Source organism: Lipotes vexillifer, unplaced genomic scaffold (assembly GCF_000442215.2).
Source record: "Lipotes vexillifer unplaced genomic scaffold, Lipotes_vexillifer_v1.1 scaffold1767, whole genome shotgun sequence".
NCBI classification, from domain to species: Eukaryota; Metazoa; Chordata; class Mammalia; order Artiodactyla; family Lipotidae; genus Lipotes; species Lipotes vexillifer.
In genome coordinates this window covers 53115-71604 of record NW_006777072.1, presented here as the reverse complement: position 1 = coordinate 71604, position 18490 = coordinate 53115, and the positions used below count along the sequence as shown (strand labels likewise).

The window sequence follows — 18490 nt, the reverse complement described above, 5'->3', positions numbered from 1 at the left end:
TTCCTTCCTTCCTTCCTTCCTTCCTTCCTTCCTTCCTTCCTTCCTTCCTTCCTTTCTCCCTCCCTCCCTCCCTTCCTTCCTTCCTTCCTTTCTCCCTCCCTCCCTCCCTTCCTTCCTTCTTTCTGAAACCGCTAGGTGGCATTTCAGGGACTCCAAGGAGCTCTGGTTCTTTATGTATCAGCTCAGAAAGAATTCAGCAAGAGGCACAGTGATAGATAAGAAGTGATTTATTAGAAAAGGACGCTTGTGAGGCTCACAAGCAGGTGGGCAAGAGGGTGCCGCAACCCCAAAACTTAGTGGGCTACAGCTTTATAATCAAAGGAAAAGTGGGGAGGGGGGAAAGACTACCTTCCTCCTCATTCTTGAGTAGTCGTCACACATCTGTCATTAGCTCCTCCTCCATATGGGGCAGGGGAGTGTTCTTGTCCCTACATGGTAAAGCTGGGACTGTCATGGCACAATGGAAATGAGCAAAGAGCTGGTAACATATGCTTAAAATGGTAAATCACCTCAGGTTTTAGTAGAATGTCACCTTTTCCTTATATTTCTGTTTTTAGTGCACACAGAGAAGCGTGTCCTGGGAATCATTAACCTACTGAGCTCACTGGGCAGGATGTGGGTCTCATGCCACAGCTGTATTACTGTTTTGGGGCATGTCTCATGCTTCTCTTGCATGGTTTTGTTGCTAAGCAAGGCGGCTTGGCTTTGTGGTTAAGCAAACCTGCTTTTTTTTTCTCTTCTTTTTTATTTATTTTTTATACATCAGGTTCTTATTAGTCATCATTTTATACACATCAGTGTATACATGTCAATCCCAATAGCCCAGTTCAACACACCACCACCACCACCCCATTGTCGCTTTCCCCCCCTTGGTGTCCATATGTTTGTTCTCTACATCTGTGTCTCAATTTCTGCCCTGCAAACCGATTCATCTGTACCATTTTTCTAGGTTCCACATATATGTGTTAATGTACGATATTTGTTTTTCTCTTTCTGACTTACTTCACTCTGTATGACAGTCTCTAGATCCATCCACGTCTCAACAAATGACCCAATTTTGTTCCTTTTTATGGCTGAGTAATATTCCATTGTATATATGTACCACATCTTCTTTATCCATTCATCTGCTGATGGACATTTAGGTTACTTCCATGACCTGGCTATTGTAAATAGTGCTGCAATGAACATTGGGGTGCATGTGTCTTTTTGATTTATGGTTTTCTCTGGGTATATGCCCAGTAGTGGGATTACTGGATCATATGGTAATTTCATTTTTTTAAGGAACCTCCATACTGTTCTCCATAGTGGCTGTATCAATTTACATTCCCACCAGCAGTGCAAGAGGGTTCCCTTTTCTCCACACCCTCTCCAGCATTTGTTGTTTGTAGATTTTCTGATGATGCCCATTCTAACTGGTGTGAGGTGATACCTCACTGTAGTTTTTATTTGCATTTCCCTAATAATTAGTGATGTTGAGCAGCTTTTCATGTGCTTCTTGGCCATCTGTATGTCTTCTTTGGAGAAATGTCTACTTAGGTCTTCTGCCCATTTTTTTTTCTGCCCATTTTTGGATTGGGTTGTTTGTTTCTTTTAATATTGAGCTGCATGAGCTGTTTATATATTTTGGAAATTAATCCTTTGTCCGTTGATTCGTTTGCAAATATTTTCTCCCATTGTGAGTGTTGTCTTTTCGTCTTGTTTATGGTTTGCTTTGCTGTGCAAAAGCTTTGAAGTTTCATTAGGTCCCATTTGTTTATTTTTGGTTTTATTTCCATTACTCTAGGAAGTGGGTCAAAAAAGACCTTGCTGTGATTTATGTCAAAGAGTGTTCTTCCTATGTTTTCCTCTAAGAGTTTTAGAGTGTCTGGTCTTACATTTAGGTCTCTAATCCATTTTGAGTTTATTTTTGTGTATGGTGTTAGGGAGTGTTCTAATTTCATTCTTTTACATGTAGCTGTCCGGTTTTCCCAGCACCACTTATTGAAGAGACTGTCTTTTTTCCATTGTATATCCTTGCTTCCTTTGTCATAGATTAGTTGACCATAGGTACGTAGGTTTATCTCTGGGCTTTCTATCTTGTTCCATTGATCTATGTTTCTGTTTTTGCACCAGTACCATATTGTTTAACCTGCTTTCTTGAGTGATCATTAACTTACAGGGGTCTCCCATACTTTTTTCTTTGCTTACAATCCCCTAGTGGAATTAACGATTTCATTACCTACTTTGTCCCTTTACTCGGTCCCAATCTCTCCCTCCCTTCCTTCCTTCCTTCTTTCCCTTCTTTCTCTCTTTCTTTCTCGTTTTCTAAAAAAAAAAAATCCTTGAGCTTTGTCTTATAGCAGTGTTCCAGACCTTTCTTTCTTTAACTCATGATGGAATAGCATTCTAATCTGACCCTCCTTCAAAGTACCATAAACCACTTTTTAATGTTCATAAAGTCAAACATTAAGCCAGTAAAACAAAATGATCACCATTATAGTCTCTGTCAATAACTTTAAAAATGCTAACCAAATTGTTAATATTGATGAATATTTTGGTCCTGGTTTCTTCATGGCCCTAAACTCTAGTTTCAACAATCTCACCACACACATTTCAGCATCAAAACCCTGTGCATTACCTCTTTATATTTGTTTTATAGCCATTCATTCATTCAACAAATATTATCATGTACCTAACAAATGACCGATACAGATCTAGGCGCCAGGGAAACCACAGCAAAAAAAAAAAAAAAAAAGCATTCATAAATTTTTGTGGCTTACATTCTAGTGGGGAAAAGAAAAAAGATAACAAGCAAAATTAAAATAATACATGTATTTTGCAAGTGATAATGACGAGGAGAAAAACTAAATCAGAGAAGAGAAAAATAGGCTGTGTGTATGGGCATTGAATTTTTTTTTTTTTTTTTTTTTTTTTTGGCTGTGCCTCATGGCTTGTGGGATCCTAGTTCCCCAGCCAGGGATCAAACCCAGGTCCCGGCCATGAACGCACCAAGTCCTAACCACTGGACTGCCAGGGAATTCCCCATATTTTTAAACCCAGAGGAAACCATAAAAGCCCTGAGAAAGTGACATTTGAATAAATAAGATAGTTATCCAGCAAGCCATGTGGATGCCTGGGGAAAGTATTCCAGAGGGAATGCACATGCAAGTGTTCTAATTCTGGAATATTCCAGAGACCACTCAGGTAGACAAGGAGGCCAGTGAGTGAGGAAGGGGAGAGTAGCAGAAGTCGAAGGCAGAAATGTGATGGCGATGAGTGGGACCTCACAGTGAGATGGAAAGACATTGGCAGTGGAAGGTTTGGAGCAAGTTAAAGTAGTTTGCTTTAACTTATTCTTTGACATACTATTCTTAGCTTCAATAAAATTATACTTCAGAAGGGTTTGAAAAATAATATATGTCTATATCTATATATCTTTATAAAGATTTAAAACTTTTTAAAATGTCATGGCATTCTAAAAGGTAATACAGTAGGTCCCCTACATAAGAACCTTCAAGTTGTGAACTTTCAAAGTGCGTTTGCATGTCCAATCACGTAAGTTAGTTCATGTGTCTGGTATACATTGTCACATGTGTGAATCCTTTACAAGTGGTTGTGCTTTTGTGTACTTTACTGTAAGTACTGTATAGAGTACAGTAGTACAGTATTTTTATTTCAAGCCCAGGATGTCCAGAAGCAAGTGTAAAAGCAGCAGTGATGTAGCTGGTACTTCTAACAAGTGCCAAGCAATAACGATGGAGACAAAAGTGAAAATAATTGAGAGAGTGAAGCTAGGCAAAAAGATAGAATTGGAGGCCCAGAGAAAGGATGAAGAGAGACAAGAGGAAGAAGAAGTAACTGAAGAACCGAAGAGATTCATGACGCAGGAAATGGCAAAGGGATTTTCTTTATTTGAGGGGGCACTGTTAGTTTTTGAGGCACAGGACCTGAACGCAGAACGGTACACGAAGGTTGCAGGAGCCATTCAGAACGCACTCCAGTGGTACCGTGTCATCCATTATGAGAAAAAAAGAGCTGCTACCCAAACATCATTGGGTCATTTTTTCAAGAGGGTGGATGGAATTGAATCCAACAAGGAGCCAGAACCTGTGCCATCAAAGTCGGGTGTGAGTGAAATTAGAGCTTGCCCTCCGTCTCCTATTGCTGACGATCCTTCAGCTCTACCATCTCCCACCTCCTCTCCCTCCTCGAGTCAGCAACTCTCCTTCCCTGTTCACACGATGCCAGCCGCTGTATGCCAGCTGTTGTACTGTACTACTGTCAAGGTATTGTACTGTAAGATTTAAAATGTTTATTTTTTGTGTTTGTTTGTTTTTATGTATTATTTGTGTGAAAAGTATTATAAACCTATTACAGTACAGTATTATATTGCCGATTGTGTTAGCTGGGTATCTAGGCTAACTTTGTTGGACTTACGAACAAATTGGACTTACGAACGCACTCTTGGAGTGGAACTCATCATATGTAGGTAGGGGACTTACTGTATATAAGCTCTATGTTGATAACATAAAACAATTACTATTGATGCATCTTACAAATTATTTTTTAATGCTTGCATATTACACATTACAATGGCTCCTTTGGAGCTATTAAATCTTAAATGACAAATGGATATTAAAGATTTTGCAGGTATCCAGAATCTAGAAGAAAGTTCTGCTGTATAGATTTTCCTTTGCTAGTATCATAAGTTGAAAAATTAAGAATCTTATTCCCATATTCAAAGTGTGTTTATATAATATGTATTATCAGATATGTGTGTAATGCAAATAGAAGCTACTGTGTATGGAAACTTCGAAATTCCTTTCACTGTTCCATTTTCATGAAGAAGCAATTGATATACTAGTATATTTAAAATACTCTTTTTGGATTAGTGTGTTATGATAATATCCTTTGTGATTACTGAGAGCTTAGGATCTGTTTCATCATGCAATTACATGTTTTAAAATTATCACATTGTACATTGTTTTAAATATAGCTGATTTAATGATAGGTTTCAAATACTAGGGCACATATGGAACATACTGTGGAAGTACATCTCTCCCCTTGGCAATTAAATGGTCTCTGAGATTACCCAGCTTGGTTATGTTGAATATGTACATTAGAAAGGTCCTTTGCTACCTATATTAGTGACCCCCATATCCTTATCCTATCTGTAATTCTCAAGTAATTAACTTCAATGAGAACCCAATTCCTTGTGTGGCTGGAGTTCTGATCAGGCTCTGATAAAGTCAGGAAATGACCAGTGAAAAAACTAAGGAATAACTCCTAGAACACAACCAGTTTCATCATCATGAACATGGCTATTCTTTGACTCTTTTCTATGTTATCCATTTACAATCTGAAGTTCACATTATAGAGCAGGTCTATCTACAGTACATTTTAATAAAAGCCCAATCTGAGCTGAGTCCAGTAGAAAACTTTTTTGTATCCTATACATATGCATATGCATGTAAGTGTTTCTGATTTTCAGACAATATCATGGTGCTGGTTAATGCCCAATTTGTTCATCTGAGAGCTTTTTTCACCTTTCTTCATACTAACTCTGAAATGATCTTTAAAAAGAAGGGAATAGTATATTATAAATTATCTAAATTGAAAATGTATAAAACCTGTTAGGTAGGCATAACCAACATCTACGTGTAGTCCAAAGCCCTTAGCAGCCTTATTATCTGCTGTAGTTACTCTACAGAAATAACTTTGGGTCCCTCACTCTTAGAGCAACACAACTGGAACTGAACTGTAACACATGCTTCACCTAAGATTTTCCATACTGCATGTCAACCTTGGCCTGCTGCATAAAACTAGTGAATCCAATTTTGTATATCCTTAAATTTCTCCTCTCTCTCATAAACTGCATTCTGATAACTTAGTCTGTGGCTTTCTTTGAGCATGGAAATCTTACTGGGTGTTATCCTGATTCAATAAATCAACAATTGAACCTCAACTATAAGGAAGATATGAGCAAGGATCACCAATGAAATTAATAAGAATTGCTTAAACATTTGCAGCCTTATAGGAGATCATAGCCAAGGGAAGAAGCCTACCATTCAAAGGAAACCACATTCTCATGTGAAAAATTTTGAGTACCAAGTAATATCAATATAATGTCATGTGAGAGAGCATCCATTTTGACTCTTTTGTATCAGAGATTAAGAAACCAAGTGTAATGGAGTTACCACATGACCCTAATCCCACTCCTGGACATATATCCAGAAAAGATGAAAACTCTAATTCAAAAAGATACATGCACTCCAATGTTCATAGAAGCACTATTTACAATAAACAAGATATGGAAGCAACCTAAATGTCCATCAGCAGATGAACAAGGAATTCCATTGGTTAAGACTCTGAGCTTTTACTGCTGAGGGCCTGGGTTCAACCTCTGGTCTGGGAACTAAGATCCCACAAACCACACACTGCAGCTAAAAAAGAAAAAATCAGATGAATGGATAAAGAAGATGTGGTACATATATACAATGGAATATTACTCAGCCATAAAAAAGAATGAAATAATGCCATTTGCAGCAACACGGATGCACCTAGAGATGATATTGCTTATATGTAGAATCTAAAAAAATAATACAGGGGAAGTCCCTGGTGGTTCAGTGGTTAGGACTCCACACTTTCACTGCATGGGGCACGGGTTTGATCCCTGGTCAGGGAACTAAGATCCTGCATGTTGCATGGCGTGGCCACAAAAAAAAAAAAAAAAAAAAAAAAAAACTGTAAAGAGATTTGGAACCATGTCAGTTAAGGATCTACTAAGTACTAAAGTAACTGGGAAGTCCAAGATTATGGACTTAAAAATTATGTTAAAAGAGACTGATTTGTAAGAATATTTCAGAATTGACTTTTTCTGCATATTTACTAAAAATATTAATATGTATAAATAACTGCAGCAAGAAACTAAGAAAATAGAGTTGCATTTAAGTTAAAGGTAACAAGATTAATGTTTTCCAAGATTACAAAGTTACATTTGTGTTGGAAACAATACTTTAGTTTTATGATATAAAGAAATAATTTGTCTTTGTAATTTTGTTAAAGGAAAGTTGAGATTTGCATGCTTATAAAATTTCTATGATTTTTATAATTTAGGAATAATTTTACACTAAATATTTTCCCACTAAGACACCAAAAATTAATACCCCCTTTAAAACAAGATCACTATCATGTAGGAACAACTTCCATAGATTTGCAGTCTATTAAAACACCATGAGGGACTTCCCTGGTGGTCCAGTGGTTAAGACTTTGCCTTCCAGTGCCGGCGGTGTTGGTTTGATCCCTGGTTGGGGAGCTAAGATCCCACATGTCTCGAGCCCAAAAGACCAAAACATAAGACAGAAGCAATATTGTAACAAATTCAATAAAGACTTTAAAAAAAATGGTCCACATCAAAAAATAAAAAATCTTTTAAAAAATTAAATAAATAAAACACCATGATATAGGAATACTGAAAAAGGAAGCCTTAACACACTGACCACTTTTGGACACTATTTTCTTCTTTCCTTTATTATGCTTCCATGAAAGGGAGAGTGATCAATTTAGGGGGCTGGTTTAATATACAGGAGACACATGATACAAGGGTGCTGACTGAATCAATGGGAGTCACTAACTACTGGTGACGGGTTTAACAACAGAAGTCACACGGGGCTGATTGTGGTGTCCGAGCATGCCCCACAGGGGACGGCTCCTCCCTGCCTGTGACTGCTTTGGAGGTGGGAGAAGGTGGAGTCGCGAAGCTGATAATAAAGAGGCTTGTGTCTTATCACCTGTTTGAGTTCTCTAGGTCCGCCACAACAAGTCGGCACAAACCTGGTGGCTTAACACAACAGAACAATATTCTCTCACAGTTGCAGAGACTACAAGTCCAAAATCAAGGTGTTGGCAAGGCTCCGGTCTCCAGAGGACAATCTGTTCCACCCCTCTCTTATCTTGTGGTGTTGCTGGGAACGCTTGGCATTCCTTGGCATGTAGATGCATCGCTCCAATCTTTGCCTCTGTGGTCACATGGCATTCTCCCCGTGTCTCTGTCTCTTCTTCTAAGGACACTAGTCAGATTAGGGCCCACCCTAATGACCTCATCTTAATTTGATTACATCTGCAATTGACCCCATTTCCAAATAATTTCACATTCACAGGTGCCAGGGATTAGGACTTCAATATATCATGTATGTAGGTATGTATGTATTTGCCTTGCTGCACGGCTTGCATGATCTTAGTTCCCAGACCAGGGATTGAACCCGCACCCTCAGCAGTGAAAGCTCAAGAGTCCTAACAACTGGACTGCCAGGGAATTCCCAATATATCACAATTCAGCCCATAACATCAGTCATAGCAAGAAAAAGGAGATTAAAGCCTTCAGCCAGTACAGGACAGGGAGTTAGAACTGAATGTTTTGCAAAAACCCAGAACCCAAGGAGTCCAGGGATCTTAGTCATCCTGGTAACTCTGCTGCCTGGAACAGGCCTGGTCCAGAGGATGTATGTACTCATTTGTTTAACTGGGCAGAGAAATAAATGGACACAGAGTGAAAAGAGACAAGAGAGAGAGGAAGACACTGAGGTAAGGTTGGAGTGAAGGCTTAAGAGAGACAAGACATGCACTCCCTAGATTGTCACAGGCCACACCCATCCCTTGTGTCACATGGGGTTGGGGGTGGGGTGGTTCTCATATTTAAATTCCCTGCTTGGCCCCTAAGGCCTCTTAAATTTGTAACTTTAGCTCCTAAAGGTGAGGGAGAGTCTGAATGGGTCTCCCAGAACTCAATAGGTCATTTTTTGTCCATAAGCCATCTTTGAGGTTTGTTTTCATTGCTTTTTTTTTTTTAGCAGATATTCATTTATTATTATTATTTATTTATTTATTTTTGGCTGTGTTGAGTCTTCGTTTCTGCGCGAGGGCTTCCTCCAGTTGTGGCAAGCGGGGGCCACTCTTCAACGCGGTGCGCGGGCCTCTCACTGTCACGGGCTCTCTTGTTGCAGAGCACAGGCTCCAGAGCGCAGGCTCAGTAGTTGTGGCTCATGGGCCTAGTTGCTCCGCAGCATGTGGGATCTTCCCAGACCAGGGCTCAAACCCATGTCCCCTGCATTGGCAGGCAGATTCTCTACCACTGTGCCACCAGGGAAGCCCTTCATTGCTCTTTAAATAAATGTGGGATAAGGTATTCCTCCCCCACCACACTCCCAGTTCAGGGTGCTCTAGTTTTCACCATGAGGCTGTCAGCAAGTTTTAAAATTTTATTTATCTTTTATAATCAAATCATAGTCTGTTCAGTCAGACATTTGTAGCAAGGACATGAGCTGGTCACAATATTGGGCACTGTGGCAGGAACAAAGAGAAAACGTGCATAGCATCTGCTTGATGGAGCCCAGTTAGGGAGGCAAGTATGTTGCAAGGCCTGTGAGTGCGCTGAGGGCAATGATCAGTTACAGCCTTGCTACTTAGTGTGGTCCCCACTGCCCCACAGCATTAACATCATCTGGGAGTCTGTTAGAAATGCAGAACCTCAATCCAGCTCCAGACCTGAATCAGAATCTTCATTTTAACAAGACTGCTAGCAGGTGATACTTATGCACACAGGAGATTTGTCCAGGAGACAGAAATCACTTCCCAGCAGAGTGTCCAAAGATGGCATCAATTCAACCATCATCACCAGAACAGGGCCCTGTGCTGGGGACCTAGAGAAGAAATAAATGTGTCCTTGCCCTCTAGGAGGCTAAGAGGGAAACAAACACACAACCACAGGAGTGGTGCAAAGGTAGGGGAGTAGCAGAGTCTGCTTTACAGAGGTGGTGGCTCTGGGATGCTCAACTGCTAATGCTAGTAGAGGCATCATTTGTTCTAAGAAAACTCTTTATAGTGCATGCAGAGTTGATCCAGTGCAACACAATTCGATTTCCTGTAGGTTCCAAGTAACATAAGAGCTGGGATCACCTTTGAGCTGGGGTTCACACAGCTCTTTGTTCAGTGGCACAGTGCCTCTCTGAGCCTCAATTTTCTCAACTGCAAAATAGGACAATTTGTACCACATAGGAGTTATCAGGGTTATCCATGCTTTTATTGGAGCCACAAAGCCACCTTGTGAGAGAGGATGGCAAATAAGGATTAACATGAAAACTTACTGAATGGAAAAAAAGAATGCTGCTGGACAGTATGTGCACTGTGAAATCAGGTTTAGAAAAAAAAGCCCCATACATATTATATGTTTTTTGTTTGTTTGTTTGTTTGTTTGCTTGCGGTACACGGGCCTCTCACTGTTGTGGCCTCTCCCGTTGCGGAGCACAGGCTCCGGACACGCAGGCTCAGAGGCCATGGCTCATGGGCCCAGCCGCTCCGCGGCACGTGGGATCTTCCCAGACCGGGGCATGAACCCATGTCCCCTGCATCGGCAGGCGGACTCTCAACCACTGCGCCACCAGAGAAGCCCTATGTGAACTATTTTTTAACGTGTACTATATATGAAACTGTACATAGAGAAGAAGACCTGTAAGAACAATGACTTTCCTGGAGGGCAGAAGTAGGCCTTTATATACTTCAACAGCGGTTTATTGTCAAACAAATGTATACTTCTTAAACGAAAACATTTTACAAGTATTTAAGTGCATTGGGAATTGGAAGTAATGTTAATCCTGATTATCTGAGCAGGGTGATTATGGATGACATGTTCTTCTAATTATACTTTCTAAATTTCCTACAATGAGCCTGTATCCATCTGGGCCATTTGATTTGTCAGAAGCCCTAATTAGGGGACCTTCAAGATGGCTGAGGAGTAAGACATGGAGATCACCTTCCTCCCCACAAATACAACAAAAATACATCTATATGTGGAACAACTCCTACAGAACACCTACTGAACGCTGGCAGAAGACCTCAGTCTTCCCAAAATGCAAGAAACTCCCCAAGTACCTGGGTAGGCAAAAGAAAAAAGAAGAAACAGAGACAAAAGATTAGGGACAGGACCTGCACCAGTGGGGGGCAGCTGTGAAGGAGGAAAAGTTTCCACACACTAGGGAGCCCCTTCGCGGGGGGGCGGGGGGAGACGGTAGGTGGCCGTGGGGGAGCTTCGGAGCCTCGGAGGAGAGCGCGGCCACAGGGGTGCGGAGGGCAAAGCGGGGAGATTCCCGCACAGGTGCCAACCGGCCCCCACCAGCCTGAGATGCTTGTCTGCTCACCCACCAGGGCGGGTGGGGGCTGGGAGCTGAGACTTGGGCTTCGGAGGTCAGATCCCAGGGAGAGGACTGGGGTTGGCTGCGTGAACACAGGCTGAAGGGGGCTAGTGTGCCACAGCCAGCCGCGAGTGAGTCTGGGAAAACGTCTGGACTTGCCTAAGAGGCAAGAGACCATTGTTTCAGGGCGCACTAGGAGAGGGGATTCCTTCCCTGTCTGCCCACAGAAGGCAGAGCACTGCCTAAACGAGCTCCAGAGACAGGTATGAGCCGCGGCTATCAGCTTGGACCCCAGAGATGGGCATGAAACACTAACTCTGCTGCTGCAGCCACCAAGAATCCTATGTGCAATCACAGGTCACTATCCACACACCCCTGGGAGCCTGTGCAGCCCGCCACTGCCAGGGTCCTGTGATCCAGGGACAAGTTCCCCAGAGGGAACACACAGTGAGCCTCAGGCTGCTGCAACGTCACGCTGGCCGCTGCTGCAGGCTTGCCCCACATTCCAATTATAACTTCCATACCCCTCCCTCCCCACAGCCTGAATGAGCAAGAGCCCCCTAATCAGCCGCAGCTCTAACCCCATCCTGTCTGGGCAGGAACAGTTGCCTGAGGGTGACCTACACACAGAGGCGGGGCCAAATCCAAAGCTGAACCCCAGGAGCTGTGCGAACAAAGAAGAGAAAGGGAAATCTCTCCCAGCAGCCTCAGGAGCAGCAGATTAAATCCCCACTATCAACTTGATGTACCCTGCATCTGTGGAATACCTGAATAGACAACGAATCATCCCAAAATCGAGGCAGTGGACTTTGGGAGCAACTGTGGACTCGGGGTTTGCTGTCTGCAAATGATTTGTTTCTAATTTTTCTGTTTATCTTAGTACAGTTTTTAGCACTTGTTATCATTGGTGGATTTGTTTAGTGGTTTGGTTGCTCTCTTCTTCTTATTTTTATTTTAATAATTTTCTTTTATTTTTTTTCTTTCTTTTTTCCTCCCTTTTCTACTTCTGAGCCATGTGTCTGACAAGGTCTTGGTGCTCTGGCCTGGTGTCAGGCCTGAGCCTCAGGTGGGAGAGCCGAGTTCAGGACATTGGACCACCAGAGACCTTCTGGCCCCATGTAATATCAATCGGTGAGAGCTCTCCATCTCAGTGCTAAGACCCAGCTCCACCCAACGGCCAGCAAGCTCCAGTGCTGGACGCCCCATGCCAAACAACTATCAAGACAGGAACACAACCCCAACCATTAGCAGAGAGGCTACAGGAAACCATAAACAAGACGAAAAGACAACCCTCAGAATGGGAGAAAATATTTGCAAGAAAATCAATGGACAAAGGATTAATCACCAAAATATATAAACAGCTCATGCAGCTCAATATTAAAAAAACAAACAACCCAATCCAAAAATGTGCAGAAGACCTAAATAGACATTTCTCCAAAGAACATATACGGATTGCCAACAAACACATGAAAGGATGCTCAACATCACTGATCAGTAGAGAAATGCAAATCAAAACTACAATGAGGGATCACCTCACACCGGTCAGAATGGCCATAATCAAAAAATCTACAAACAATAAATGCTGGAGAGGGTGTGGAGAAAAGGGATTCCTCTTGCACTGTTGGTGGGAGTGTAAATTGATACAGTATGTTCTCTATGGAGAACAGTATGGAGGTTCTTTAAAAAACTAAAAATAGAATTATCAAATGACCCAGCAATCCCACTACTGGGCATATACCCTGAGAAAACCATAATTCAAAAAGAGTCATGTACCACAATGTTCATTGCAGCACTATTTACAATAGCCAGGACATGGAAGCAACCTGAGTGTCCATCGACAGGTGAATGGTTAAAGAAGATGTGGCACATATACAATTGAATATTACTCAGCCATAGAAAGAAACGAAATTGAGTTACCTGTAGTGAGGTGGACGAAACAAAATTGAATTATCTGTAGTGAGGTGGATGGACCTAGAGTCTGTCATACAGAGTGAAGTAAGTTAGAAAGAGAAAACCAAATACAGTATTGCTAACACATATATATATAGAATCTAAAAAAAAAAAAACTGGTTCTGATGGATCTAAGGGCAGGACCAGAATAAAGACGCAGAGGTAGAGAATGGACTTGTGGACACGGGGAGGGGGAAGGGTAAGCTGGGACCAAGTGAGAAAGTGGCATTGACTTATATACACTACCAAATGTAAAATAGCTAGTGGGAAGCAGCTGCATCGCACAGGGAGATCAGCTCAGTACTTTGTGACCACCTAGAGTGGTGGGATAGGGAGGGTGGAAAGGAGACGCAAGAAGGCGGGGATACGGGGATATATGTATACATATAGCTGATTCACTTTGTTAGCAGAAACTAACACAACATTGTAAAGCAATTATACTCCAATAAAGCTACCCCCCAGGCCCCCACCCCCGCTTTCTCGCTGGATCTGCCGGTCTCTAGCGCCCTCTGCCGAAGCATCTCTACGTTGTGCGCTTCTCGAACTAGAAGATGCAGGCCAGACTCCTGGGGGTCTTGCTAAAATGCATATGCTAATTCAATGGATGTGGGGCGGAGCCTGGGATTGGGCGTTTTAATCATACTCCCAAGGGAAGCTGATGCTGGACCACACCGAGTGACAAGGATTGAAACTGCTAGGCAGCGAAGAGTTATTCTACAACAGCAACCACAGTACCAGTCAGCCTTGGACACCGGTCCAGCAGTGCTCCTCGGAAAGCCTAAACCTAACACGGAAAGCCGGCCACCCTCGGGAGAAGGCTGTCCTTGGCTCGGCCGGCGGCCCCGCCCCTCGAGGCCCTCGCGGAGCCTCAATTGGTCACCCCTCTCACGTGAGCGTCTCGTCATGTGAGGCCGCCGTCCAATCGCGGAGCGATCTCGGCCCAGCCGGTGGCTGGCGCGGCGGGCGCACGGAGAGGTGGTGGCGGGCACCATGGAGGGAAGGCCTCAGTTCGCCGGCGGAGGGGTGTGCGCGGCTGCCTACCCCGACGCCTCCGCCGGGTTCCCCCCGCATCTCCAGGCGGGAGCGATGCGGCGCCGCTTCTGGGGCGTGTTCAACTGCCTGTGCGCCGGCGCGTTCGGGGCCTTGGCTGCCGCCTCCGCCAAGCTGGCCTTCGGCAGCGAGGTCGAACCGGGGGCGCTGCTGCGGCGGGCCGGCGGGTGGGGCCGGGGCAGGAGGGGCGCTACGGGGCAGCGGGGCTTCGGGATGGAGCGGGGCTGGGGGCCGCCTCACCCCCGCTGTCCTGTTTGGTCCCCTCCGCAGCCGGGCACTACTGACAGCGTGGGCAGGAAGGCATCCCTCGAGTCCATATCACGCCCAACCCTCGTGCATTGTAGGTGGTAAGAGACTTCGGGGACTGAGACTTGTTCCCTTACCTGGGACCTAAAATCTGTCCTCCGACTGGGCTAGTTCACTCTCGGGGAAGACGCACACCTCCTACATCCACTCTCTACCTCTCATTTTAAGCCCTTTGTGCCCGAACATTTCTCTCCACATGGCTCTAAAGGTGAGACACCTGTTGCCCATCTCTTTAACTCTGTAGTTAATCGCTGTTTTGACTGGTCTCCCCTGCTGGCGGAAACTTGGGAATTTGGAATATCCTCGGTATAAGGGAGACTGAGAGAAACATTCTGGACATAACCCCGGTGTTGAGAACTCCTTAACTGCCTCCCCATGTCTGCTAAAGGTGTACCTTTGCCTCTCCCGTCGCGAGTCATAGGCCTCCTTCTGCTTGTTAAAGAGATTTCATTGCATCTGCAACCCAGGGTTAGGCCCTGACCTGGACAGTAGACAGGTTGATTCTTTAGGTTTAAGCTAATCCAGTGGGAGCTGCCATGCTCGAGGTTGGTATCCTGTTGGGTGTAATTCTTGGAGTAAGTAGTCCAAAGTAAGATGAGTGACTATGAGCCATGAGGTTTTCTAGTTTTCTCAGTTGTGCATCAGACCTTCATAAGCCTTTACATAAGCAGGCTGGCACTGGCACATAAAATGCTTCTGTGTAAATTATACAGAGACACTCCATCCTCAAGACTCTGTATATTCAGCTGCTGATGAGAAGTAAGAGGATGAGGTGTAGATGGGCACCATCCCCAGGGGAAGCAGCTGTGTCTGCAGGCAGGTTTATAACTCAAAACCAAACAAGGGGTCTGCATATCCTTTGTGTAGGAGGCTTCTAAAGATCCTCTCTTCTTTCCATGCTCTCCTTTAAAAAAAAAAAAAGAAATATCTGCAAGTTCTCCAAGTGATGCCTGGGGTCACCAGTCAAATATTCCCCCGTGTGGTTTCCCTAAGCATGGCTGTGTCCTAGTTTAGATCATGGAGCCACACTTCCTGGGCCTGAATACTGGCGGCTCCCCCCATCTGTGGCGTTTTAGGCAGGTTACTTAATGCTTCAGGTTCTTTATCTGTAAAATGAAGTTAAGGAATAAATGAAAATGTACTTAAAACACTTAGCACAGGGCCTGGGACAGAGTAAAAGCTCAAGAATGCCCAGTGGGACCGGCCTGAGTGAGTTTTAGCCTTCACAGAATAGGGGTGGGGGGTGGGGAGAGACTAATTCATGCTTTACCTGATCCCGGGTAGTGACGACTCCGCCCCTGATTTACTCATCCCTCAGACTGAGCAATAACCACTTGGCCTGCTGAGACTGAACTTCATGCACTGGTCACTGTGAGGCCAATAAGGGACTGGTGTTCAATAGAAGATAACTGGTATGGATTCGCATTTTACTTCTGCCCAACGTCACATGGCTAGCAAGATGGCCAAATAAGTGTCTTCTCTGAGGTTGTTTCAGCTGTTAAATGGGTTTGCTCCCTGCTTAGGGTTAAGTGAAGCCCTGTGCAGGAAAGCTCTGAGGACCCTCAGGCTGTGGTGGCCCAGCTGCCAGCAGTAACCATGACCCTGGGTGCTGTGAGGGGGTCTGTCGGTCATGCTGCCCAGGGCTGGCCGTGGCTGCAGTGACACTTTCTCCTGCAGGTGAACGTGGGCTTCTGCGTCTTAGGCATTATTGTGATGGCTACCACCAATTCTCTGATGTGGACGTTCTTTAGCCGGGGCCTCAGTTTCTCCATGTCTTCAGCCATTGCATCTGTCACAGTAACTTTTTCAAATATCCTCAGCTCGGTGAGTAGCCTGAGCGTACAGTTTCTCTGCCCCAAACCTGGGCTCTGGGAGGGTTCTGGGTGGGTTGTCCTTGGGCAACCCCTGCTTTCTACATAGGAGAAGGGCCAGGAACTCAAGCAGAGTTGGGGCTGTGTCTTGACTCCCGGTGGCTGCCCCTCTAATCTCTAACTTGGAGGAATTCTCAAGTTAGATGGGGATGAAGTTCAACTGTCAAAAGCCTACTTGCTGCTCCTCAGGGGTCTGTGAACTCAGGCAGGAGATGTGGAGGGTCGAGGTTCTTCTGTCCCAGGTGGGGCTGAGCCAGTCAGCCCTGCAGTCCAGGCAGGGAGGACTTGGTGGACCAGCTGTGTGCTGGGCCTGGCTGCCGGCCTCTGCTGGGCTTGTGCGCTTTGCTGGGTCCGATGCTGTGAGGAGGTACCCTCCCCACTTCTCCAGGTGAGATATGGTGAAGGTAACAGATGGTTTTCAGGCCCGAGACTTCCAGCTCCAGACCTTTCCTCCCGCCCTAGGAGGGCACTCAGCCACAGGGGAGTCAGGTGGTGCCCACCCACCGTGGTCGCATCCGGTGGGCATGTGCCTGCCCAGCCTCACAGCTGTCTCTGTCCTGCAGGCCTTCCTGGGTTTTGTGTTGTATGGAGAGTGCCAGGAGGTCTTGTGGTGGGGAGGAGTCTTCCTCATCCTCTGCGGACTCACCCTGATCCACAGGGAGCTCCCACCACCCAGGAAGGCTCTTCCACACAAGCAGCAATAGCACCAGCGGGCTGCGCAGACCCGCTGGAAAGACAGTGATGGCGGCTCAGGCTCGGGTTGGCGTGTGGGGACTGCTTCTCAGGGCGATCTAGGTGTGCAGCCTTCTGACCCTCGGCCAAAGAGAGATGCTTCCCAGGGAACCAGGCCTGTGACGGAGCAGCCTTGCGGGTGGACAGCTCTGGCTTCTGTTAGGGGAAGTACACCGCAGCAGTGTTCTGCCCGAAGCCTTCTCGGTCCGTCTGCTCTGTGCTGTTGATTCTCACGCTCCACAACCCACCCAGTGAGCCATGGCAGGTGTGGGAGACCCTGGGGTTGGTGGGCTGCCTGTATGGACTTGAAACCATGCTGTAACTGCAGTCCTGTTGCCTAACAAAGGCCAGTCATGGAATTTTGGAATCAGTGACTGGTGGGGCTTTTGACAACTTCACACTGATATGTCAGGCCGTCAGCGTCATGCTTCTGGATTATGGCAAGAGAAGGAAAATTAGATTAGTAAATACTTTTTTTGTAAGTTAAAACTGCCAGGTGTGGAATCTTAATTCTTTCCTACTTTTTTTCCTTTCCTAAGTTTTTGGAGTAAGAGCAGCCAGGGTGAGCTGCAATTCCCAGAGGGGGAGTTGAAACTCCTCCCCCCGCTTCCAGACCTGGGGCTTGACTGCTCTCTGCCTGCCTGCGTGGTTCCTTCCTGACTTCACCCAGGCTGGCGCTCTTCAAATTCAGGAGCATCTGTCCATTTTCTTGGTCCCAAGGTGAAAAGCTTGACCTCACTTTGGGGGCCTAGTTTTATTTTACTTGGTAGGAAAGGAAACTGGCCCAGAGGTTGCTCCCACCCCCTCATGTTACCTCTTCTGCCTTTTGGTCTCGTGACTTTTTTGTATCTTCCGCCACGTGAATCTAATTCCTAGTTCAAAACTGTCTGCTGCCTGCACCGTCTCCCCGTGCATAGCTTCAAGTGCGATTCTCACCTGCCCCAGCTTCCCGGGGCTCCCCAGGCTGTCTGAGAGCCCTCTCAGCTCTCCTGAGCCTGACTGCCGGCCCCAGGAGGTCTCCTTTCACATCCCCGGCAGGAGAGAGGGCCTTCTTAGCCACGAGGCTGGGGGAGAGAAGGGTCGTGTCCAGCTGGCCCCCCCCCCCCCCCCACGCACAGAGCCCCTTCATTGCTCTCCATTACTCGTGGCAGTGGCCGGATGCTCTCCAGAGCTGTTCTGTGGCTCCCAGTGACTTTGCTGTGGCCCAGCCCCCTCTCCAGCTGCTCCCTTGCTGCCCCCTTCCCTCCCCCACTCACCCACACGTCTGCATCTCAGCAGTTCTCGAGGCCACCACAGCCAGTCGTGCCTCCATGCTTTTGTGCCTGCTTTTCCCTTTGCCTTGGATTCCCTCCCCCTTCCTCTGTCCCTGGAAAACTCCTCCATATCCAACAGGGCACAATTTGCTGTGATTTCTGA

The 18490-nt window shown here is 45.4% G+C and overlaps 1 protein-coding gene across 1 annotated transcript; it reads left to right on the top strand.

Moving 5' to 3' along the window:
• The first annotated feature begins 14058 nt into the window (after positions 1-14058).
• LOC103084291 (transmembrane protein 42) lies at positions 14059-17567 on the top strand. The gene is made up of 3 exons (XM_007450758.1): positions 14059-14297; positions 16149-16295; positions 16906-17567. The coding sequence occupies exons 1-3, from the start codon at positions 14106-14108 to the stop codon at positions 17044-17046; spliced, it is 480 nt and encodes a 159-aa protein (XP_007450820.1). The 5' UTR covers positions 14059-14105; the 3' UTR covers positions 17047-17567.
• Positions 17568-18490: the final 923 nt, after the last annotated feature.